General features: G+C 39.9%; 1 protein-coding gene across 3 annotated transcripts; it reads right to left on the bottom strand.

The window, feature by feature from the left end:
* Positions 1 to 629: 629 nt before the first annotated feature.
* On the bottom strand, positions 630 to 20,709 carry plod1a (procollagen-lysine, 2-oxoglutarate 5-dioxygenase 1a). 3 transcript variants are annotated; one of them, XM_010748397.3, is made up of 19 exons: positions 17,455 to 17,704; positions 16,282 to 16,373; positions 15,890 to 16,023; positions 14,730 to 14,893; positions 13,702 to 13,814; positions 12,767 to 12,830; positions 11,139 to 11,236; positions 10,527 to 10,628; positions 10,275 to 10,406; positions 9,217 to 9,338; positions 8,712 to 8,816; positions 8,464 to 8,589; positions 7,592 to 7,733; positions 7,324 to 7,437; positions 6,765 to 6,830; positions 6,215 to 6,319; positions 5,794 to 5,940; positions 4,510 to 4,635; positions 630 to 2,505 (listed from the first exon to the last, which is right to left on the bottom strand). In XM_010748397.3, the coding sequence occupies exons 1-19, from the start codon at positions 17,531 to 17,533 to the stop codon at positions 2,350 to 2,352; spliced, it is 2,187 nt and encodes a 728-aa protein (XP_010746699.3). In that variant the 5' UTR covers positions 17,534 to 17,704; the 3' UTR covers positions 630 to 2,349. The 3 variants fall into 3 exon arrangements, with proteins under 3 accessions (XP_010746699.3, XP_027144211.1, XP_010746700.3); XM_027288410.1 differs by lacking the exon at positions 17,455 to 17,704 and adding an exon at positions 20,510 to 20,709 and having other exon boundaries at positions 2,350 to 2,505; XM_010748398.3 differs by lacking the exon at positions 4,510 to 4,635 and adding an exon at positions 4,882 to 5,007 and having other exon boundaries at positions 2,350 to 2,505; positions 17,455 to 17,706.
* Positions 20,710 to 21,600: the final 891 nt, after the last annotated feature.

Here is a 21,600-nt window from a genome sequence, read left to right as displayed (position 1 = left end):
TGCGGGGGGCAGAGACTGGACAGCCACTAGAATTGTTAATTAAGCTGTTAATCTATACATGTTATAAAACGACGATGGCCTTGTAATATTACCCAATCTTAGCTGTCAAGTGACTTGAAACCATGCAGTGAATTGGTGCAGATATTATTATACTCGACTCAGGTGGTCTGAATTCAAACTTGCAGGCTCAAAAACTTCATCTCTTCAACCATGTTGAATGGCCATGTGTGTACACAGTAGTGTGTACAGTAGCCCAGAATGGACAAACTTAACTCTGCCTCTAGATACCCTTTTATGTTTTTTGTTCATTTTTTCACACTTGAAGGAAAGGGGTGAAGAGAGGGGGCCGCAATCATCAAGTACAGCCCTGGAAGCTAAAAAAGCTGCACACTGGTCCTTTAAATGATCATACATACTGTGTATTTATTTAGTTAAAAAATATTCATGTCACTTTAGATCTAAAATAAATATAAACATTTTCATTCAAGCTGAATATTTAATATTATTTAATGTTGGTGGAATATTCTATCTATATAATATATTGAACTTTGCATGTGAATTTGTGAAGCGTCTATGTATTCATATTTCTGTGACATGGCACACACACAGCAGAGTCAGACACACCTCAGATGGGTTCACTGGTTTATTCAAGTTGTGGCTTCTAACAGTTAGAAATGACATATGTATGAGTGTGCTACACTGACTGACATCGATGAATGCAGAAGATAAATCAGCTCTGATACCAATATGAAATCCCTCATGAAGCAGTTATATTGCAAATGAAAAAGAAAATCAGTGAGTGAGTTTGTCTGATAAATCTACAAAAAATAAATAAGAGAGGCGTAACAGGCTTTGGAGTGTCTCAGTTCAAGATGGAAGTAGAAAATATTTGCTTTGGATACAGATAAAAACAGAACAATAAAGTTTTTCACAAACATTTAAAAAAAAAAAAGGATCTTAGCTGAACTCTGGTGACTTCCTGAGAGAAGTCCAGCTCAAGGCACAACAGGACAACTGGATGAATGATCCACAACACACACTGCCAGAGCAAACAGGAGCCACACACTGAGCCACAGCTGCACGACAATATGATCATCATTTCCTTTCAGACTGTAGGTTTGATTTCTGCCAGTTCAGTTCATTATTTTAATCAAGTCAAATCAAAGCAAGCTTTAATTGTGCATATTAATGAACACATTTTCAATGAAATTAGCACTTATCAGCTGATACAGAGTGAGACTAGAGGCCCTGGCGCAGCTGCTAATATAAACCTGAAGCAACAGACGACATCATGTACGAAATATTTTGTAAATTTAGCTCCTAAAACACTGGATCATACACTTCCCATAATGCAATTGCAACATGTTTACATCAGGAGGGCTACATGCTACAAGGTCAACATTGTTCCAGAAGTTTTAGAAGTTTAGAACTGGGACTAAAGTAACAACCATTACCCCAGAGAATAAGGACAGAAAGACAAATGACCTGTTAACATTTGCCCCTGTGCAGGTTGTAGGTTGGCTATTTTCTTTTCTTTTGAAGATTTGTTTCAACATTTATTAGATAGTGATCGCTGGGAAGAGTGACACACACAATGCAGTAATTACTCTAATGTGTAAAATCAGTGGAATTAACCTTTTAACTTACACACTTACTGGATTCCCTCACAAAGGATAGAAGTGCACTATGGGCCTGTTCTTCCACTCAACTTGGCCTTTTATGAAACTCGTGTGATAACAGTGTGATGTTTTGACACAAACAAACGTGTTGAGGGCTGTACCACATGAACACATACGGTATCACCTGAAATAATAAAGGTCTGATACATTTCAACATAGGAAGTGCCTTCACATTGTGTAACAATCAGAAGAAGAAGGCCCTCATCATTCCAGCTGATATTGTGATGAAGTGGTGCACATTCCCAAACCGGTTAGCACATGTTAAATGATGATAGACTAACAGGTACAGGTAAAATACAGGTCTGGGGTCACTACAGGTCTGGTTGATAATCCAGTACTGACTACTCCAAATTAGTTTTGTTACTTTTGACCCAGTTCTCCTCTGATAACATATGTGCATGTCCTTCTCCTGCCATACATCTGTGTCTTTATGTTGCCTGGAGCACTGATCTGCTAGTGCTGAAAGCTTGAGTTAAGTAACAACACAGCTGTGTAAATGAGACAATGACGATATCATTTTGGACATCAAAACAAGCCAATGAACCGATAAAGAGAAAAGTTCACCACCCTGACTCCGAAGTTAAAGAGCAGCTGCGATGCTGAAGCATGTGGCCCTGTATGTGTCGTGTTTGGTCTGGACTAGCCGGTGATGTGGGTCGTCTTCAGGTGCTCAGGGATCCACAAAGGACACTGCGATGTACCTGACGCCGGCAGTGGTCGGCAGGCCTTCGTGGTAGTGGGTGAGTCGGCCCGGGTGCATGAGGGCCCAGCCTTTACGAGGAGCCTCGACAGAGCAGTCATAGCGGAGGAACCGGCATCCACCACCCTGCAGTCACAGCACAGGTTAGAACTGGACACCAGAAGTTTTTGCTTGTTTTATACATTTAAATCAACCATTTTCATCCCATGGAAAGTTAACTTAGTGAGGAACTTTGGGGATTAGTTTGTGGAACTTAATTTGGCACTGTTCAAAAGGCACATATGCAAGTTTCAGGTACTTTCAGGGGTGTCATTGGTTCATCTATTACTATCAACACCTATTTTTCAACTGATTTTATCAAAGAAGTTGAGCTGCTCTTTAAGCCTTCCACATACTTTGGGTGTAAACGTACGCCTGGTTGGGAATCACTGGTGTAAAGCGAGGATTGTTGCCATGGTTACTTGCCGTTTTATATAGCTTATGCAATGCTGTAGAACAAGAGTCCTTTTTCACAGCAGACGTTTTAAAATGTCACAGTAGGAAAAGTACAGCTGTAAATAATCTAATCACTGGTGGCTGAGTTCCATTAAACTGCTCTATTTTTAGGGCCCTGGTGTCGAGCTCACTGTTATGACTGCTACTGGGACACGTGAATAGAATAGAAGCACCGTTAATGTTGTTAGCAACACGTGTGAAAAGTCCAAATATCTGCTGTGATTTACGTCTACGGTGTGATTCACATCAGTGATCATTTTCCAAAGAAAGCCTTCAGTATCATACTGATTTATTGACTGCAGAGATACAGATGACACATGAAAACAAAACATGAATAAATGCAGAGTCTTTTGCACAGGTCACAAAGGCGCTTAACTAACACACTGCATGTTTGAGCGTACTTTGATTTGTCACGCACCTGTAGATCTGTCAGGTCTGAAGTAACCTTTTTAATACGAGACACAAAAACTAAATGAACCAAATTCACATGATCCTCTCCACAACATTAGATTTGATTCAAATCTTCAAATCTTCAAACTAGCAGTTTTTTGTGTGCAGAAAAGCAGGCTTATATTAGATTTCTAAGTTCTCCTGTATCCTGATTAATGTAAACTCAGCATCACCTCCGTGTTTACCTGCTGTGTCATCGTTTAGGGTTGTAATGTCCATTTTCTAATTCCATCAGTATAACAACGGAGCCATACTCACCACTCTGCTGAACGCTTTTTAACACTGTTCTCATTACGTCTGTCCTGACTGCTGTTAAGCTGCTGACAGTAAACACCGAAACTTTCATCACCTCTAGCTTTACTGAGATTGAAAATACAGCAGCAGCGAACAACTACAGCTACGAATAACGAGTAAACGGAAACAATATTTCAGTGATTTCATCAAAGTGGTGATTGTGACAAGACTCTGTGTTGCACTGATGGAGTAATTGCTGTGAAATCATACTGGCTTTAATCTGCTTTAATGAATTCATGCCTGTCATCAAAGTAATACTGGCTTTTATTTAATACGTGATATTGGTGACTAGTTAAAGTCTTTAAAAAATAAAACCACCGATGTTGTCGATCATCACGTTCAAGATCCAGTATATATATATACTGTATATACACACACATATATATATATATATACATCTAACAGCTTCCCAAATAATACAAATTGTATTCAGCAGTTAATCAAATCCATGTATCATAAATCTGTAATACCATGGACTAATGAGTGATCAGTGTTAGCTGTTTAGTCCAGTTTATTGGAGATGCAGGGCAACAACATGGATGGATGCAATGATAAAAAAAGGCCTCTAGCTTCAGCTTCATGTGTCATGCAAAGAAGACAGACTCAAACACAGAAATGACACAAATGGAAAGTCTAGAACACCAGGATGTTGATGTGACAAGCCAGAAATATGACCATGCTTTGTCAAAACCTCTGAGCTACACTGTGTTTGTCTGAGAGACTCAATGCTCCTTTAACCACTCTCTGATCTGTGTATGCATTACTTTTTTTTTTACTTAGAGGTGTTGTACTGTCTTGTCCCTATGTGCAGAGTATAATTAAAACAATTATTTTATAAGTTATACTTATACTGGGCATGTCACATTTCTACCAACCTCTAAACACACATACCTGGTAATCCAGGCCCACTTGATTGAGTGCAACGTTTATAGTGAAAGTGGAGGCGTCATGGTGTGGTCTCAAAGAGGGCTGCTCATCTGGCTTATATCTAACTACAAAGGCCAAGTCAAATTGAGCCTGCAAACACACAGACAGAAAGGAGTCATGCAAGCATTCGCAGAGAAATTGCTCATCTGGCCACTGACACACAGTGTGTGTATACACCCCTCACAGCTCCTGCTCAATAAAGAGGAAAGCGTCAGTTTGGATCCCGGTCCAGCATTTAGTTCCAGAGATGGAGCAGAGAAGCAGAGAGAGACGTGCAGACCACCTGCATCATCATGTCCTGTAGCTTCTATTAGCTCCCCGCTCTTCCTCATTTACCTGGTAGTCAATGCCTTTGCTGTTGAGAGCTATGTTAATAGTAAATGTGGAGGCGTCATGGTGAGGCTCGAGCAGGGGCTGCTCGTCAGGTTTGTACCTCACCACAAAGTTCAAGGGAGTGGCACACTGATGAGAGAAGACATGTTGATCAGCAGCAGAGTACACAAACAGCAGCAGCACAGGGACCAATGAGACGGCTGCAACTGATAGTTACTGTCAGTTTCAATTTGATTACACATCAATTAGCACATTATTCAGTTCTCTAGTAATAAATAAATAGTTTATAAAGCCATAAAGGCTGGCAACATGTATATTCTTGAAGCAAACAACTGGAAATATTCTCTGTTTCTTATGGATGACAATCTCATGTGCAGGCCCAAACCGTCACTGCACAAACCATACATTTTCTTCTTGTGTCACACAGCTGCATTTTTATCTAGAACTATTAAAAACAGTCACCAGTCAGCCACCCAAAGTGGATTCACCCACTGCTGAAAACAGTCTGCAAGTTGATCCTTTATGAAAGAAATGTTCAATCTTTTATGACATTGTTAACTATTGTTAATTATTTAAAGTGTCATTAGAGATCTTTAAGATGTTTTCCACTAACAAAATATCTTATTTGCTGCCTAATGTAAGAAACAAGACAAAATGAACAAAAAACAGTCACTTCTTTAAATACTCAAAATAATACCATCCCACTTTGCTCTATTGGACTCTGGGAAATGTAGTACAAGCACTACAGCAACACTCTGCAACAAACCAGGAGACAGTGAGATAAATGAGGATGTTATTTTATGGCAAACATCGCGTCAGGAAGTAAAACGTCTTAACCATGTTTAACCAACAGGGATTATTTGAATTTCACAGACACACACCAACCATGCCTCGTCCCGTGTTCCGAAGTCTTACCTTGGTGTAGTAACCAGGAAACATTTTCTCTGTTATTGGTGCTATAAACTCCAGCAGGAATTTGTGCCATTCCTTTTCAAAGTTGATTTGATTCATGTGGATGTCGATTGTGGGAACGTTCTCATAGCCGCCTTGGATTCTGGTGTCCTGAGAATGAGAAAATGAATTGTTATCAAGTTATTCAACATCAACAAAAGATACTTTTGTCAGTGTAACCAGAGCTGCACGTTCTGATATACAGATACTGTTGGCAGCTCATGACACAAATCATACTAACACTGACTGAAGAAGTGATTCAGGAGGAGTATTTCACTACACTTGCTGTAATCTACCGATTAGTTGTGATGAGAAATATTTATTTAGAACATTTACAATCACCAAGCTGATGCAAAATCAGGAGACGAAGAAAACACCAACATACCGTATTGCCTCCTCCTGACCACTTTCCAAAGTGTTCCATTTCTTCAACAAGGTGGTCACAAGCAACATCTGAGAAAATTGGGAACCAGTACACGTCAGGGCACGGCTGTGGGACAGAAGACCAAGATGCCAAAATGTAACTGCTGGGTGACATACGATACGATATGATGCGTTATGCTGCGATACAATATTAGCAGCAGAGTAGCAGTCTGTGTAAACTGCATTTCAAACTGAAACAAAATAGAGTAGAAAATAAATGACAACACTTACAGGTGAAGTGACCAGACTAATATGTGATATGTTTAAGTAATGGTACTTGTGTTTGTCTGTAATAATACAGAGATTTAATACAAATAAAATATGGAACATAATGCAAAAAACTATGTAATATATTAACATAATATATAGTAATATGATATGGTAAATGATTATACAGAATTATATATGTATATTTACTTATACATATTTCAGTGTTTAGTCACAAATGAGTTCTTAAATAACATCATCATATCTTTTATCTGGATTTCAAAGGAACACGTCATGTAACTCACAGTTTCAACCATCTGGTTCTTCATGATGAGAGTGTAGTTCTCGTGAATGTAGCGCTCCTGCCAGTCCTGAAAGAAACACTCACACAGTCAGACACACGCTGCAAACACAGAGTGTGTCTTTATCCTCATCAAATGATGTGTTATTATGTTGCAGGTAAGACAACAGAGAGACAGGAGAGACAATGCTGCTGTTGTAGTACTGATACTAACTAGCACTACCACATTTACTACAACCAAAATGATGACTATTCCTGTTACTGTCGCTCTGCTACTAGTTACTGTCAAACCTACAGCTGACAATCTGACAACTTGAGGCTGGTATATATAATTATCAGAGTAATATTATCAGAGTAATTATACATAATTAGAACGTCTTCATAAAAAGCTCCTGAGTCATACATTTCACTAAGAATATTGTGACCATTTCAGTGTGTGATACACACCACATCAGCATATCTCCATGACCAACACACAACACAAGCACCACACACTGAGCCTATCACCAGTACTACAACAGCTAGTAACTTTAACAGTACACAGTTGACATTTTCAGTCTCACCACTGGGTTTTCAAAGATCTGCCACAGATCATTATGAAGATGGCCCATCTTATAGTTCTCTGTTGACAGGATGCGACCAAAGGTGTGCATGTTGGTTACATACATGAAGATTCCCTGAGGAAAGATTCACAGCAGGTAAAATACAATAATGGACATCCACAGACACCAAATAGTTTCATGAAAACACAGTCAAAACTAAGTGAAAGTATCCTTTATATGCTGAGGTTAGTCCGTTAAGTAGACATGGAATCTTTTATCTCTCACTGACCTCGCTGCGGATGTTGTGGCAGAACGCCATGTCAGGGTCTAAGATGTGTGAGTTAAAGAGGTTGAAGTCTGTGAGCTCTGTTCGAAGGAGGCCAGCCTCCACCAGGTACACACTGGACACGTACGGGACGTTCCACACACCGCTATAAAACAAGACAGTCTTAGACGATTTACGATCTAATAAGGAATGCACTGTTACAATACTGTAAATCTCTCCTCTCCTTTGTTAGAGACATGTTTTGTTCCTTATGTCCTTTTTTATAAGAATATGTGTCTATATGCACTGCTAGTGCAAATTCAACACTTCCTCTACATGACATACTGTAACTCTCCTGTTTTTATTCACTAATTATTTCTATTTTCATTTCTACATTCCCCTTTTTTCTTGCCCTTAACCTGCTGTCAGTGAAACTAACACTTCCTGTACAGATGTTCAGAATTAAAGGCTTACATAAGCCTCCCTTTCCTGGCTTTTAATTTGAAACACGTAGAGGAAGTACTGAATTTTACTTAGTGACCAAAAAAGGAAGAGAAAAAAATATTTTAGTGACACTATTGGAAAAAGTGAATCAAATATGTATTTGTCATAAAAAGGAAGAAGCAGGAGCTACAGAGTTTCACCCCCTTCTTTTTCTCCACCCAGCCTTTATTTGTTCGTGCAGGCCTGAGCTTGATCGTCACTTCAACAACGGCTTTATTTGAGGATTTATGGCAGATAATCAGTAGAACTGAACTTTTGCTAATGCTCCATGATATCATAATTCTGGAATAAGAAAGGGATGTTTTTGTCAGTGGCTCCTCAGTCTGTCAACAAGTCTTTTATCACTAAACCCGCCACTGAAGTCTTTGGGGAACAACGTTTGAGCAACTTACACTCTGCGACCTTGAACTATGTCCACGTAGTCCTCAGACCTGGAGTAATAGCCATCTGCGCTGAGGGCCCCCCAGAAGTTGCTCCACAGTCGACCAGCTCGAGTTATCATCGGTGCCACGACAGGACTGAGGAACAAGTATATAACGAGTGTTATTATATTTTTCATCTGGCCAAACAGGGTTGGTAAAAACCATAACTCGTGCAGTATTTATTGTGTATAGCGTATGTTTGATGTCAGCACACTTACAGGTTTTGTTCGACGAGAACTTTGAGCGTGTCCTCGTTCTTCAAGACCACTTCAACGTCCACGCTGAAGAAGTAGTCACAGTCCTTGTCCTTACGGCACATGTCACTGAAAAGAAGGAAAAGACACAACACGTGTTTCTGTTGTGTCACAATTAAAGACTGGCACATACTCGACATAACCAATATGAATGCCAAAACACGTATTGGCACTGTTGCCTGAGTAGCGTGCATGAATTGTTCAGTGGACTGTGGACAATGCGGTTATCATGGGTCTGGAAGAGAATTCACCCTGCTGTGTGCACAGAAGCTGCTGCTGTTTTCATGAAGTATTTCACTACGGCTGAAATCAAATTCACTAGGAATCATTGTTAATTATCATTAATTAAGTGGCAAACGAAAGGAACAACTAATGGTTAGTAGCTAACACTCTGTGAAGTTGTTAATAACAGGGAAAAGTATAATGTGATCTAGGTCATCTAGTGGACCGCTGTTCACATAGAACTCACAAGCCGAGGTTACGGGACTCAGTTCCATCCAACTCCTTTTCAGGCCCGATGGACTTGACGTCCTGGTAAAGTTTTCCATGATCCTGCAAGAAGGAGCTCACCTGACGCTCGTGATTAGTTTCCTGCAAGCAAAGGGAGCCTGAGTTACTACAGACACATGGAGAAGCAGCAAATAAAAACAGATGATACTGATCCACAGAAAAAGCCAGGCTCTTAATGAGATTGATTTATGAACATAGCATGCTCTTCTGATGCTTTTTTATATAGAACAGGTTGGAGCATTAACCCTTTAAACATTTTTCTGCTTGATTTTCACTCTCTGTATTTACAGCTTGTTGTCTTATCTAGGTATACTATATGCATTATTTTCAGAATGGGTTAAGTTAGATCAGTCAGAAATGCCATCAAGAGATTTTGTCTCAAAGGATACCACAATCCTTCAGTGTCAGGATATCTCATAGCTCTAAACACTTTGCCTCAAAAGGGACACTCTGCTTTACTGTTTTCTGTGTATTTGGATGTGACTCCTGAATCTCTTGCCTGTATGAATTTGAATTTGGATTTGAATATGTATGTGAGCCAAATGTTTGTTTGTTTTGTCATGTGTTCTTGTTTTACCTGTTGAAAAACTAATAAACATATGTCTAAAAAAAAAGAAATGAAGAAGAATTTGCATGTAAGTGGCTAATTTGAATGAAAAGTTTATACAATCAGAAAGTGAGTTTCTGTGCGCAGGTTTTCTGTATCTGTACATGACTGGACAGAGGAGAATGTCAGTGTTACTGTAATGGGACAATCTGAGCCACAGAGGAAGCTAGTATTTATGGTTTTTTGTTGTTTTAATGAGTTCTATTTAAGACAGGGCTGCTTTGGTGAATCTACATGCAGATGATGCATGAATGCTGCATTAGCTGCTAGCAAGTTAACAAGTCCCTGTTTGCCCTGAAATCAAATCAGCGGAGAAAATGAGTGGCACTGATCCCAGCACTGTGTGTGCTGTTTTTGCCGCTCATTTGCCTTCAGGAATATTAGGATATAAAGTTTAGGATTCCTGTTACCTGGTTGGAAATGAACAGTTTGAGTCTGTTCTTGGGGTACTGGAGCTTCAGCAGACGCTCAAAGAACACTGTGACAAAGGGGGTGGGCTGCTGAATAAAGATGCCAATCACCACCAGTGGGTATTCACTCTCCTGTTAGAGAACATCAACATCATATATCAGTTCAAGGAGAAAATTGCTTATTACTTCTATCTGGTGCCAAATGTTGCTGGAAAATAAAAAGACGTGATCACCAAATGCCTGTGAACACACCTTAAGAGCTGTGAGAGGGCGGAGGTCCTCATGACACACTGTGCATCCAGTCTCAAACGTCCAGGTGTTGGGGATGTAGTTGCCCAGGTAGTTGATCTGGAGCTGGAAAACAAACATGTGTTCTTGCAGGTTAGAACATCTCTTCATATCAGTCATTCTCTTCTTTTAGTGCAATGCTCTAAAAGAAGAGAATGACTGACTTTGGTAAGGCTGAAGCTTGTTCTGATGCAACGGCAGGTAAATAAAACAATCTAACTGCAATCACACAGCTCATCCTTTCATCATCAGATTCACTTTAACATGAACTGTTTTGAGGGAAAACTAATCAATGATGCGTCGTCAAGAGAGGGCATTGTGCATTATACAAAGACCTGGAATATGACACACCCACTTCAGTTCAGACTTCAAGTCTAAAACCTGAAGTTTTTGGTTCCAGCTGGGACCAAAGTTTCAGGTTCCAAACTCTTTCATCGTCAACATTGTCTAAATGTTCCGAATGGAAAAATCTTTAGCTGACTGAGGTACTGAAGCCTGCAGTTAGTCTGACAGTTAGTGTTATCAGGCTGCTGTGTGAAGCATGTGATTGGTCGGTGTGGTCTGATAGGTCATTACCTTGGTGGGTCCGTTCCCATGGATCATGACAGGAAGGGTATCATACAGCAAATTTCTGGCTCGTACCCGTCCATCCTCAAACTTCAGCACCACCTCATCTGCAAATACAAACACACACATTGTCATATTCCTGTACAACTTGGATTTTGGATTTTTTTAGATTTGAGTGCTTTTCATTGGCTAATCTTGTGTCCCTATGTCAAAATATATCATGATACATGTGAGTCTGTGTGAGTGTGGGTGGTCATTAGGTGCACAACTCAGATTTTTGCCCCTTAGCCCCCGAAGAGGTTTATCCAGCCATGGGCTATGTGTGTCAGATTAGTCTCCGGGATGGAAGGAGGTGAGATAATAGACCTATCAATCAGATGTCATTTACAAATAAATGTTGCTACTTGCACTGCCAACAAAAAAATGTAACACATATTTCTACTTTTCACATTCTTACTCTTTACTCAGAGATCTCAACGATTGCAGACTCTTCTTCTACAGCTGAAAAAGAGACGAGGTAAGTAGTAGCTAATAAAAGAGTTCACAGAGCGAGCAGCCTGTCTTCATTCATGCCCCTGGACTCTTGATGTTGTCTACGTGAACTTTGACACATCTGCCTCACAGAGAACTCACAAATTCCTTCCTCAGCCTCAGAGGGAAAAAATGCTGCAGACTGCTCGGAGTTCAGCTCATGTCTAAACGTGCCGTCCCGCCTAAATCACACGGCAGCTGTAAATCCTTCAGTTGTGAAACGTCTGAGGTGAGACCCACTATAAGTACACTGTGATGATACCTCAACAATACATTAACACAGAGAAGAATTTTCTCAAAGGTTTTGAACTGGTATGATATTACTAAGCAGCAACAATACATACACAATAACTGTTGTTGTTGAGGACAGAATCTTAAGTACAGGACTGTGTACTCAACAGGCAAACCATTGTCCCTTAAGTAGACAGCACCCATAAATTATCAATAATACTGACAGCACTAAACAAAAGTCACTCTTTTGCTCCAGATGGCAGACTGTGAAGAGAAATCGACATGACTAACTTTAAAACAGTCTGAGAAAGATGAATTAATCTCTGTCTCTCTCTGCTAGGGGTGCAGGGGTATGCTCAGGGTGGCCTCAGCGTGTCATCGAGCCACCCTTTTAGGACCGCCCACAAAATTCTGGACTGAAAACTGGTGAAAAAACGATTGAACCTCTAACTCCACATTTCAGTAATATATCGTTCAAAGTCTTTTCACGTTTTCAGCAACTATTTTCCAACATATTTAATGTATTTTAAAAAGAAATCTCAGAATTGCCTTTACACAGACTTTAAGAATATATAAAAACAATGAAAGAGTGTCATTTTTATATTTATTTAGAAGTCAGGAATATATTTTAAGCAGTGACTGCCTCATGGGATGCTGGTTGGTGTCACCTGTGGTGGGTGGCATTAAGCACAGTTGCCTTCTGGATGATAACAAACATACAATTTCTTCAAGGTGTTATTAGAAGGGTGTATGTAACATTTGTAGCATAGCAGCAGAGACCTGTGGAGCCAGTCAGATAGACTGTGTGTGTTGGAGAAATGTCTACTGCACAGATTTCACTGTCTGGACTAAAAAAACAAATTCCAGGCACTTACCGAGGGCTCCGTGAAGATTCTGGAACAATCTGCATTTGCTGTCCAGTGTGATATTTATGGATTTCTGAAATGGAAATGCATCATTTTTACTGCATATGTTGCAAGCATATCTGATAGAGTGAATTAATCAAATTAAATCCAGCATTGAAATAGCCTAAAATAAAAGCTGCAGGTGCAGCCAGTACAAACAATTAAGGCTTGTAGTGTTTATAATTTCGATTGCTGTTATTTTCTATAATTTTCTATATTTTATTTTATTTATGTATTATTCTGTCTATTGATTACTCTTTGCTTTTGCAAACTTGTATTTTGTGCATGTCTGTGGTAAGAATGAATGGAGTTTGGACTGTTTGGCAAATTTGGGTTGGGTGGGCCTGGGATGGGAGTGAATAACTTCTCATGGAACTATTGTCTCTTTTTATTACTGAACAACTCCACTTGTAATCGTCTTTTCTTTTTTGGTTCTGTGCAAAAATCAATAAATAAAGATTTGATAAAAAAAAAATAATAATAATTCCAGTGGCTTCTGTACTTCCACGGTGCAGCTTTTGTTTTTGTTTTTTTGTTATACTACCACAATGAAACTGAACACTTCCCACACTTGTTAAAAGCCCAGCAGGAGTTGGAGCAGGAGCAGGGGGGATTATGTCCTCTGAGCTACTTGAAGGTTTTTAGCGTGAAACATCTGCAGAAAGTGCTGAGTCTCACTGACAGGAACAAATAATTAGAGTACTGTGACGGATGTTTCTGTTAGAATTTGAGCTTTTTGGAAAGAACACATCAGGTAGACATGGAAAAAGATTTTAAAAAATAGACTTCTCAGTAAAATATAATAAAATCTAAAAATAAATATTTAGGAATTATATAACAATGTAAAGAATAACAATAATTTCTATTCTTACAGTTATTATTAACAGTCCATAAATAAGTCTTACTCTTTTTGCTGAATCAATGTAAGTCTTGGTGAAGAACAGCTGGTCACTGTCACTATCTTCTCCTTTCCAGTCAGCAACCATTTCTTTGATGTTGGGAACGTAGCCAATGAAACCTAAGAAGAGAAAGGCCAGAGGAAAAAAGGAAGTGAGAGGACAGTCGAGGCTTATTCAGCAAACAAATTTTCATTTCCATATCCTTGAGCATGAAGTGTCACATCATGTTTTAAGCTGCTGTGACTTAATGACTGCTGCCAGGTTTTAACGGCCTCAGCGCAGCGCTGACTACTGACTGCAGACCTGCTGTTTCTCTGCTATAAAAAGAAACCTTTCTTCAAACATGTAGCATGCTATTAAAGCAGACCTAACAATCTGCAGCCACACCAGCAGCTTGTGAACACAACAGTGTTAAGAGTTGTTACACAGTGTCTGTATTTACAATGCAAAATCGATGCAAAAAAAATTGTCTCAAACTTAGAATTACAACTGAGAGATCACTGTGAACATTTTCCACTTGGCTGCTCATCACTATGGACTGAGTGAAAAATATAATATAGCACTGTTTGAGGACTGACTGCAGCTTTGAAGCACAAAGGTGTTCTGTGGAGTTTTCATGTAAATAATGTTCTGTTTACATCATTGATTTTTCCTCCTTACAACACATTTACAAAGACACATTTTATAAGATATTTTGCATTTAAACACACAGTCAAATGTAAACTTGGCACATTTTACTGTGTACTGTAAATACATGTAAATCATGTGTTGTTTATATCAACATTTTGGTTGGTACATTACTGTATTTCTTGCACATTTCTGCTAACTGTAGATCAGTATAGTGTGTAACCATTGACTGTTATTGCATCACTCCACAGTGCATTTGTAGTTCATTTGTAGAGATTTTTGGAGTTCTGCACAGACTGGGAGTGAGCACTCCCTGACAGGACTAATTCAGGGGAAAGTTGACATTTCATCCCAATGTTTTGGGTGGCCTGCCATAGCTGTGTGACTGACAGGACTGGTGTACATACCCCCTGAGCCCAGGAACCTGTTGCCCTCCCTGACATGGGGGTGTTTGTCCTCCAGGTGTCTGTCGGGCCAGATCAGGCTCTCTGAGGAGAACACTACCTTGTGTCTGGCCTGCTGGAACTTCTTCAACAGCTCTTTAGGACCCGAGGCAAAAACCACATCGTAGCTGTGTCAAACAGGGAGAGAAAATAGAAAAACTTTATTGCACTGTATGGCTCAGACGTGTGTGAAGCCAGTGAAAATAGTTAAAACAAATGAAGGGGTTGCCTTTATGAGATGCCAGCATTCTTTATTTGGAGAGCGAAGCTGCCAGTGGTTGTGTTTACTGGCACAAGAGGAAACTGCTTGTGTACTTGTTTGTTTGTTAGGAACATCAGTGGAGGTTGCAGGTTTTAGCCTTTTTACTGCAGCTTCCATACACTAATATTATTACAGTACATCTGAGGCTGAATTGATGATATAGTGAAAGAATTTGGGGAAATATGCTTCTTTGTTTTCTTTCTATGCCCATAGAAATCCATATACCAACCAGAAACTTCTAACTGAGCTGACTATACTGAGTCTGAGCAGGTTTGGTTTCAACTGTACAGAGACCAAACCCAAAACCTTCTCCCGATATGGCAAGAGTGGATGGACACAGAAACAGTTCCCTTCTTACATTTCCTGTTGTGTACAGATTAAAGTTACGAATCAATGAACTTTAGAGGTGTTGGTAGTGTTTTACATGAGACAAAGCCGGGCTAAGTCTTACTATACTGAGTTAGACTAACTGATCTTAGCACACGTGAAACAGACATGAGACTGAGATCTATCTGAACACCTCACTCTTAGAATAAAAGAAAATAAGCATATTTCCCACTATGAGTTTGAAACTGAACTATTCCTTTGACTGTTTTTTTTCTACTCGGGCAAGAAAAGTTTCTTGTGATACATCTGGGTGTTGTAACAAAGTGAAATATCACTTCATAACACAAAAAAATAAGTTGTTATAACAATTAACCTTTCATGTTATAATGTGATACAGATCCAGTTTTCTTTTTCTAGCATGGCAGCAATATGCTCACTTAACCTGCGCATAAAAGAGTATAAGTACACAACAATAACACTGATCTTTTTGCAGGTTTGAGTAGTTTAAAATGTTAAAACTTAGTGAAGACTCTACCTGTCAATAAAAAGGATGATTTTGTCCTTCTTCTTCATCTCCTCCAGAGCTTCTTTTAGGAGTCGTACTTTCTGACCTCCTCCTGGAGGTCCCATGTAGTCTCCTCCCTTCCATGTCTCACCCCGACCAAGAACCTTAAAACATGTACACACTCATTTACTGCAATTGAAGATATTCAGCCTTGAATACTTTTTTCTGCCACTGAAATAAAAAAACTGCCTGTTTTTATAAAGTCAGCGGCTTATTTTTGTGACTCAAAAGCATTTAAAAACACTCCTAAGAGACAAATCTCTGACTGAAAACAGGGTATTGGATTTCTTTGGAGAATAGATGCTTTCATGGCTAGACAGACAGGAAAGGAGCTCTGATCTTCCCGCTGGGGGCCCCCCTACCTTGACTGTATAGTTAAAGTGCTTCGCCGACCTCAAGAAACGCCTGAAGCCATCGGTCTCTTTTGTTGCAACTGTCACAACTAGTAGTTTCTCTGGAAGACACAATATCATAGAGGAATTCAGAGAGATATCAAAAACATATTTTCCACGCTTTGACAGTTTTGGGATTTATGTCTGGATTGTGCATGACAGGAGGCTGTAGTAAGCATTTATAACCATTTATGATTACTCCAGATCAGGAAAAACAGACTTGGAGACTAAACAGTAATCATAAGGAATCATATTTGCTGATATTATGATGCAGGTGCAAAAACACAAAGACATTTCAAATCAAACAGAACGAAAGCAAAGTAACAGGCTGTTTAAATTCTAACTGGACTGACTTTTTCCATACAAAAAATCTTCAATATTTAATGGACAATTTATGAGAGTGCGTAGCTACTGCAACCAGGGATGGTATTTGTAGTCCTGTGGACACATATATCAAAAGTTGAGTTCTTTAATGGTCAATAACAATATAAATCTGTAACAGTACACATGTTCATGTAGTACATGACTGCAGCTTAAGGTTCATGCATTAGCAGCTGACAGCAGAGCTGCTGAGAGGAGTCCAGTCCACGTCAGCGACATGAAGCCCTCCTCAGCACCAGAACTACGTGCAGCTTTAACCTCTCACATGTACAGACAGGACATCCATTCATTTTGTGTGCTCTCTCTCTCTCTCACTCTCTTTAAAAAAAAAAAAAAAAAAAAAGTCGGATAACACTACAGATAAAACGAAGCGGTGACGTAGTTGGAGTCAATTACGACGTGTTAATTAATGTTTCTATCCGGCACGCGTGAAAGCGTCTCGAGCGGAGGCGCGGCATGTATCAACAAAAATCACAGCGTGTCACTGTCTCCGTCCTGTTATCAGCTCACATTTAAACTTTATTTACTGCTAACTTTTCCGGAATGTTCTCTACCAGACATGTTGTTGATAGCACCGCCATATGAGACAACATGAGCTGGGAGTCGTCTCCCTCCATACCAAGCATACCCACCACACACACACAAAACAAACGGCACCGTTACACCTTTGAAATAATAGTTTAACTTTTTAGCAGCGGACACTGTTTGTGTGTAGGTGAGTTTAGGGGTGCAGACATGTCGGGAACCGTCCCTGGGACCTACCTTCAGGGATTCGCTTCTCCTCGCAGCGTGTCAGCGGGGAAAACACGCAGGCGAACAAAAGGAAACACAAAAGTCTCATTTTTTTTGCAAGGTTTCTGTCACGAGTCCCGGTGCAAAAACAAAAAAAGACGGTACACTTTCTCGAGCAGACTCCGTCCGAGCGGAGGAGGCGAACTTCGCAGGACTGTTATAACTCCACCAGCACCGCCTGCTGCCCCCTTTACCCCACCCCCCCCTCTCTCTCTCTCCCTGTCTTCCTGTGTCTCCCTCCCTCCCTCCCTCTCTACTCAACAAACTGTAATTTACAGAGTTGCAATAAAGGAATAAAAGTATTAAACAGCAGCTCTGCAGACGTTTTATTACGACTACTGATTATTATCTCTCGGCGTTCATGCGAATATTTATCTCGTGTTCAAATCACACAGTATGTAAAAACTACATTCATCCGCGCCGCCCACTTCCAGAATGAGGAGGAAAAAAAAAGAAAAGAAAGAAAGAGAGTTTGAAAATGATGACCCAGCTGTTCTGTGGACATGAGCACTTGCACGTAGTCCACGCTGCCCACAGAAGAGCGTGTCTTTGTTTTCATGAATTCGTCAGAACATGTTTCAAAATCACAAACTTTAATTGTGAAAATCCAACATCTGCTGTGTGCATCTTGCAACAAGGACAAGGAGAATACATTTGTCTACCCTCGTTCTTATCAATGAGGGTGGACTAAATATTACAAATTCTGTGTTGTGCAGTGGAATTCAGCAACATATCTCGGTGTTTCTGAAAAGTAAAATGGGCTTGAATTGTATTTATGAGTGCAAATTGTGTGTAGAGACTGAAGTCAAAAATGGGTCAGTTTGTGTGGACAGTGTATTGGTTACAAATGTGTGCAAATTCTACTGTACTATAATGCTTGGTGTTATAGTACAACCCAAGTCATTGGATTTTCTTCCAGACTCCTTCCTACAGGTTTTATGTCAGTGTGTATCCTCTAAATCCGAGTTGGCAGCATCATTTTCTCAGAGAGAATGGAGATTCTCCAGATCCATGCAAGACCAGGCTCGTGTGCTCACCATGACTAGATCTTAGAGTGGCAAATAGGGACTACAATCAAGTCAAATCAAATACCATATTTATTTTAAAAATACTCCAAAAACTATTATTTAAACCTTTTACTGACAGCACCACCACAGCATCTGTAGCCACAGTATTTACATTACATTACATTACATTGCATTTAGCAGACGCTTTTATCCCTACCATCGGTGTTGTTGACAAAGTGAAATATCATCTCATAACACAAAAAATAGTTGTTATAACAATTAACCTTTCATGTTTTAATGTGATTCAGTCCATTTCTTTTTCTAGCATGGCAGCAATAGCTCACTTAACTGCGCATAAAAGAGTATAAGTTACAAACAATAACATGATCTTTTTGCTGGTTTAAGTGGTTTAAGTGTTAAAACTTAGTGAAGACTCTACCTGTCAATAAAAAGGATGATTTTGTCCTTCTTCTTCATCTCCTCCAGAGCTTCTTTTAGGAGTCGTACTCTGACCTCCTCCTGGAGGTCCATGTAGTCTCCTCCCTCCATGTCTCACCCCGACCAAGAACCTTAAAACATGTACACACTCATTTACTGCAATTGAAGATATTCAGCCTTGATACTTTTTTTCTGCCACTGAAAAAAAAATGCCTGTTTTTATAAAAGTCAGCGGCTTATTTGTGTGCTCAAAAGCATTTAAAAACACTCCTAGAGACAAATCTCTGACTGAAAACAGGGTATTGGATTTTTTGGAGAATAGATGCTTTCATGGCTAGACAGACAGGAAGGACCTCTGATCTTCCCGCTGGGGGGCCCCCCTAACCTTGACTGTATAGTTAAAGTGCTTCGCCGACCTCACGAAACGCCTGAAGCCATCGGTCTCTTTTGTTGCAACTGTCACAACTAAGTTTCTCTGGAAGACACAATATCATAGAGGAATTCAAGAGGATTTATCAAAAACATATTTTCCACGCTTTGACAGTTTTGGGATTTATGTCTGGATTGTGCATGAGGAGGCTGTAGTAAGCATTTATAACCATTTATGTACTCCAGATCAGGAAAAACTAGACTTGTAGACTAAAAAGTAATCATAAGGAATATATTTGCTGATATTATGATGCAGGTGCAAATACACAAAGACATTTCAAATCAAACAGAACAAAGCAAAGTAAAGGCTGTTTAAATTCTAACTGGACTGACTTTTTCCATACAAAAAATCTTCAATATTTAATGGACAATTTATGAGTGCGTAGCTACTGCAACCAGGGATGGTATTTGTGTCCTGTGGACACATATATCAAAAGTTGAGACAAAAAAAGTCTTTTAAAAATCTATCTTTGTTTTTTAATGGTCAATAACAATATAAATCTAACAGTACACCTGTTCATGTAGTACAGGGCTGCAGCTTAAGGTTCATGCATTGCAGCGCGACAGCAGAGCTGCTGAGAGGAGTCCAGTCCACGTCAGCGACATGAAGCCTCCTCAGCACCAGAACTCGTGCAGCTTTAACCTCTCACATGTACAGACAGGACATCCATTCATTTTGTGTGCTCTCTCTCTCTTTCTCTCTTTAAAAAAAAAAAAAAAAAAGTCGGATAACACTACAGATAAACGAGCGGTGACGTAGTTGGAGCCAATTACGACGTGTTAATTAATGTTTTTATCCGGCACGCGTGGAGCGTCTCGCGAGGAGGGCGGCATGTACAACAAAATCACAGTGTGTCACTGTCTCCGTCCTTATCAGCTCATATTAAACTTTATTTACTGCTAACTTTTCCGGAATGTTCTCCACCAGACATGTTGTTGATAGCAACACCGCCATATGAGACAACATGAGCTGGGAGTCGTCTCCCTCCATACCAAGCAAACCCACACACACACACACACACACACACACACACTAAAACAAACAGCACCGTTACACATTTGAAATAATAGTTTGACTTTTAGCAGCAAACACTGTTTTGTGTAGTGTGAGTTTAGGGGTGCAGAACTGTCGGGACTTTCCTGGGACCTACCTTCAGGGATTCGCTTCTCCTCGCAGCGTGTCAGCGGGGAAAACACGCAGGCGAACAAAAGGAAACACAAAAGTCTCATTTTTTTTGCAAGGTTTCTGTCACGAGTCCCAGTGCAAAAAAAAAAAAAAACGGTACACTTTCTGGAGCAGACTCCGTCCGAGCCGAGGAGGCGAACTTCGCAGGACTGTTATAACTCCACCAGCACCCCGCCTGCTGCCCCCTTTACCCGACCCCCCTCTCTCTCTCTCCCTGTCTTCCTGTGTCTCCCTCCCTCCCTCCCTTTCTACTCACACAACTGTAATTTACAGAGTTGCAATAAAGGAATAAAAGTATTAAACAGCAGCTCTGCAGACGTTTTATTACGACTACTGATTATTATCTCTCGGCGTTCATGCGAATATTTATCTCGTGTTCAAATCACACGTATGTAAAAACTACATTCATCCGCGCCGCCCACTTCCAGATGAGGAGAAAAAAAAAAGAAAAAAGAAAGAGAGTTTGAAAATGATGACCCAGCTGTTCTGTGGATGAGCACTTGCACGTAGTCCACGCTGCCCACAGAAGAGCGTGTCTTTGTTTTCATGAATTCGTCAGAACATGTTTTCAATCACAAACTTTAATTGTGAAAATCCCACATCTGTGTGCATCTTGCAACAAGGACAAGGAGATCATTTGCTTACCCTGTTCTTATCAATGAGGGGGACTAAATATTACAAATTCTGTGTTGTGCAGTGGATTCAACACATATCTCTGTTTCTGAAAAGTAAAATGGGCTGAATTGTATTGTGCAAAATTGTGGGTGTAGAGACTGAAGTCAAAAATGGGTCCTTTGTGTGGACAGTATGTTGGTTACAAATGTGTGCAATTCTACTGTACTATAATGCTTGGTGTTTAAGTACAACCCAAGTCATTGGATTTTCTTGGACTCCTTCCTACAGGTTTTTGTCAGTTGTATCCTCTAAATCCCGTTGACAGCATCGTTTTCTCAGAGGATGGAGATTCTCCAGATCCATGCAAGACCAGGCACTGTGCTCACCATGACTAGAAATTAATGTGTGTCAGTGGCAAATGGGACTCAATCAAGTCAAACT

The sequence above is a fragment of the Larimichthys crocea genome, chromosome XV, assembly GCF_000972845.2.
Source record: "Larimichthys crocea isolate SSNF chromosome XV, L_crocea_2.0, whole genome shotgun sequence".
NCBI classification, from domain to species: Eukaryota; Metazoa; Chordata; class Actinopteri; family Sciaenidae; genus Larimichthys; species Larimichthys crocea.
This window is presented reverse-complemented; position numbering and strand designations above follow the sequence as displayed.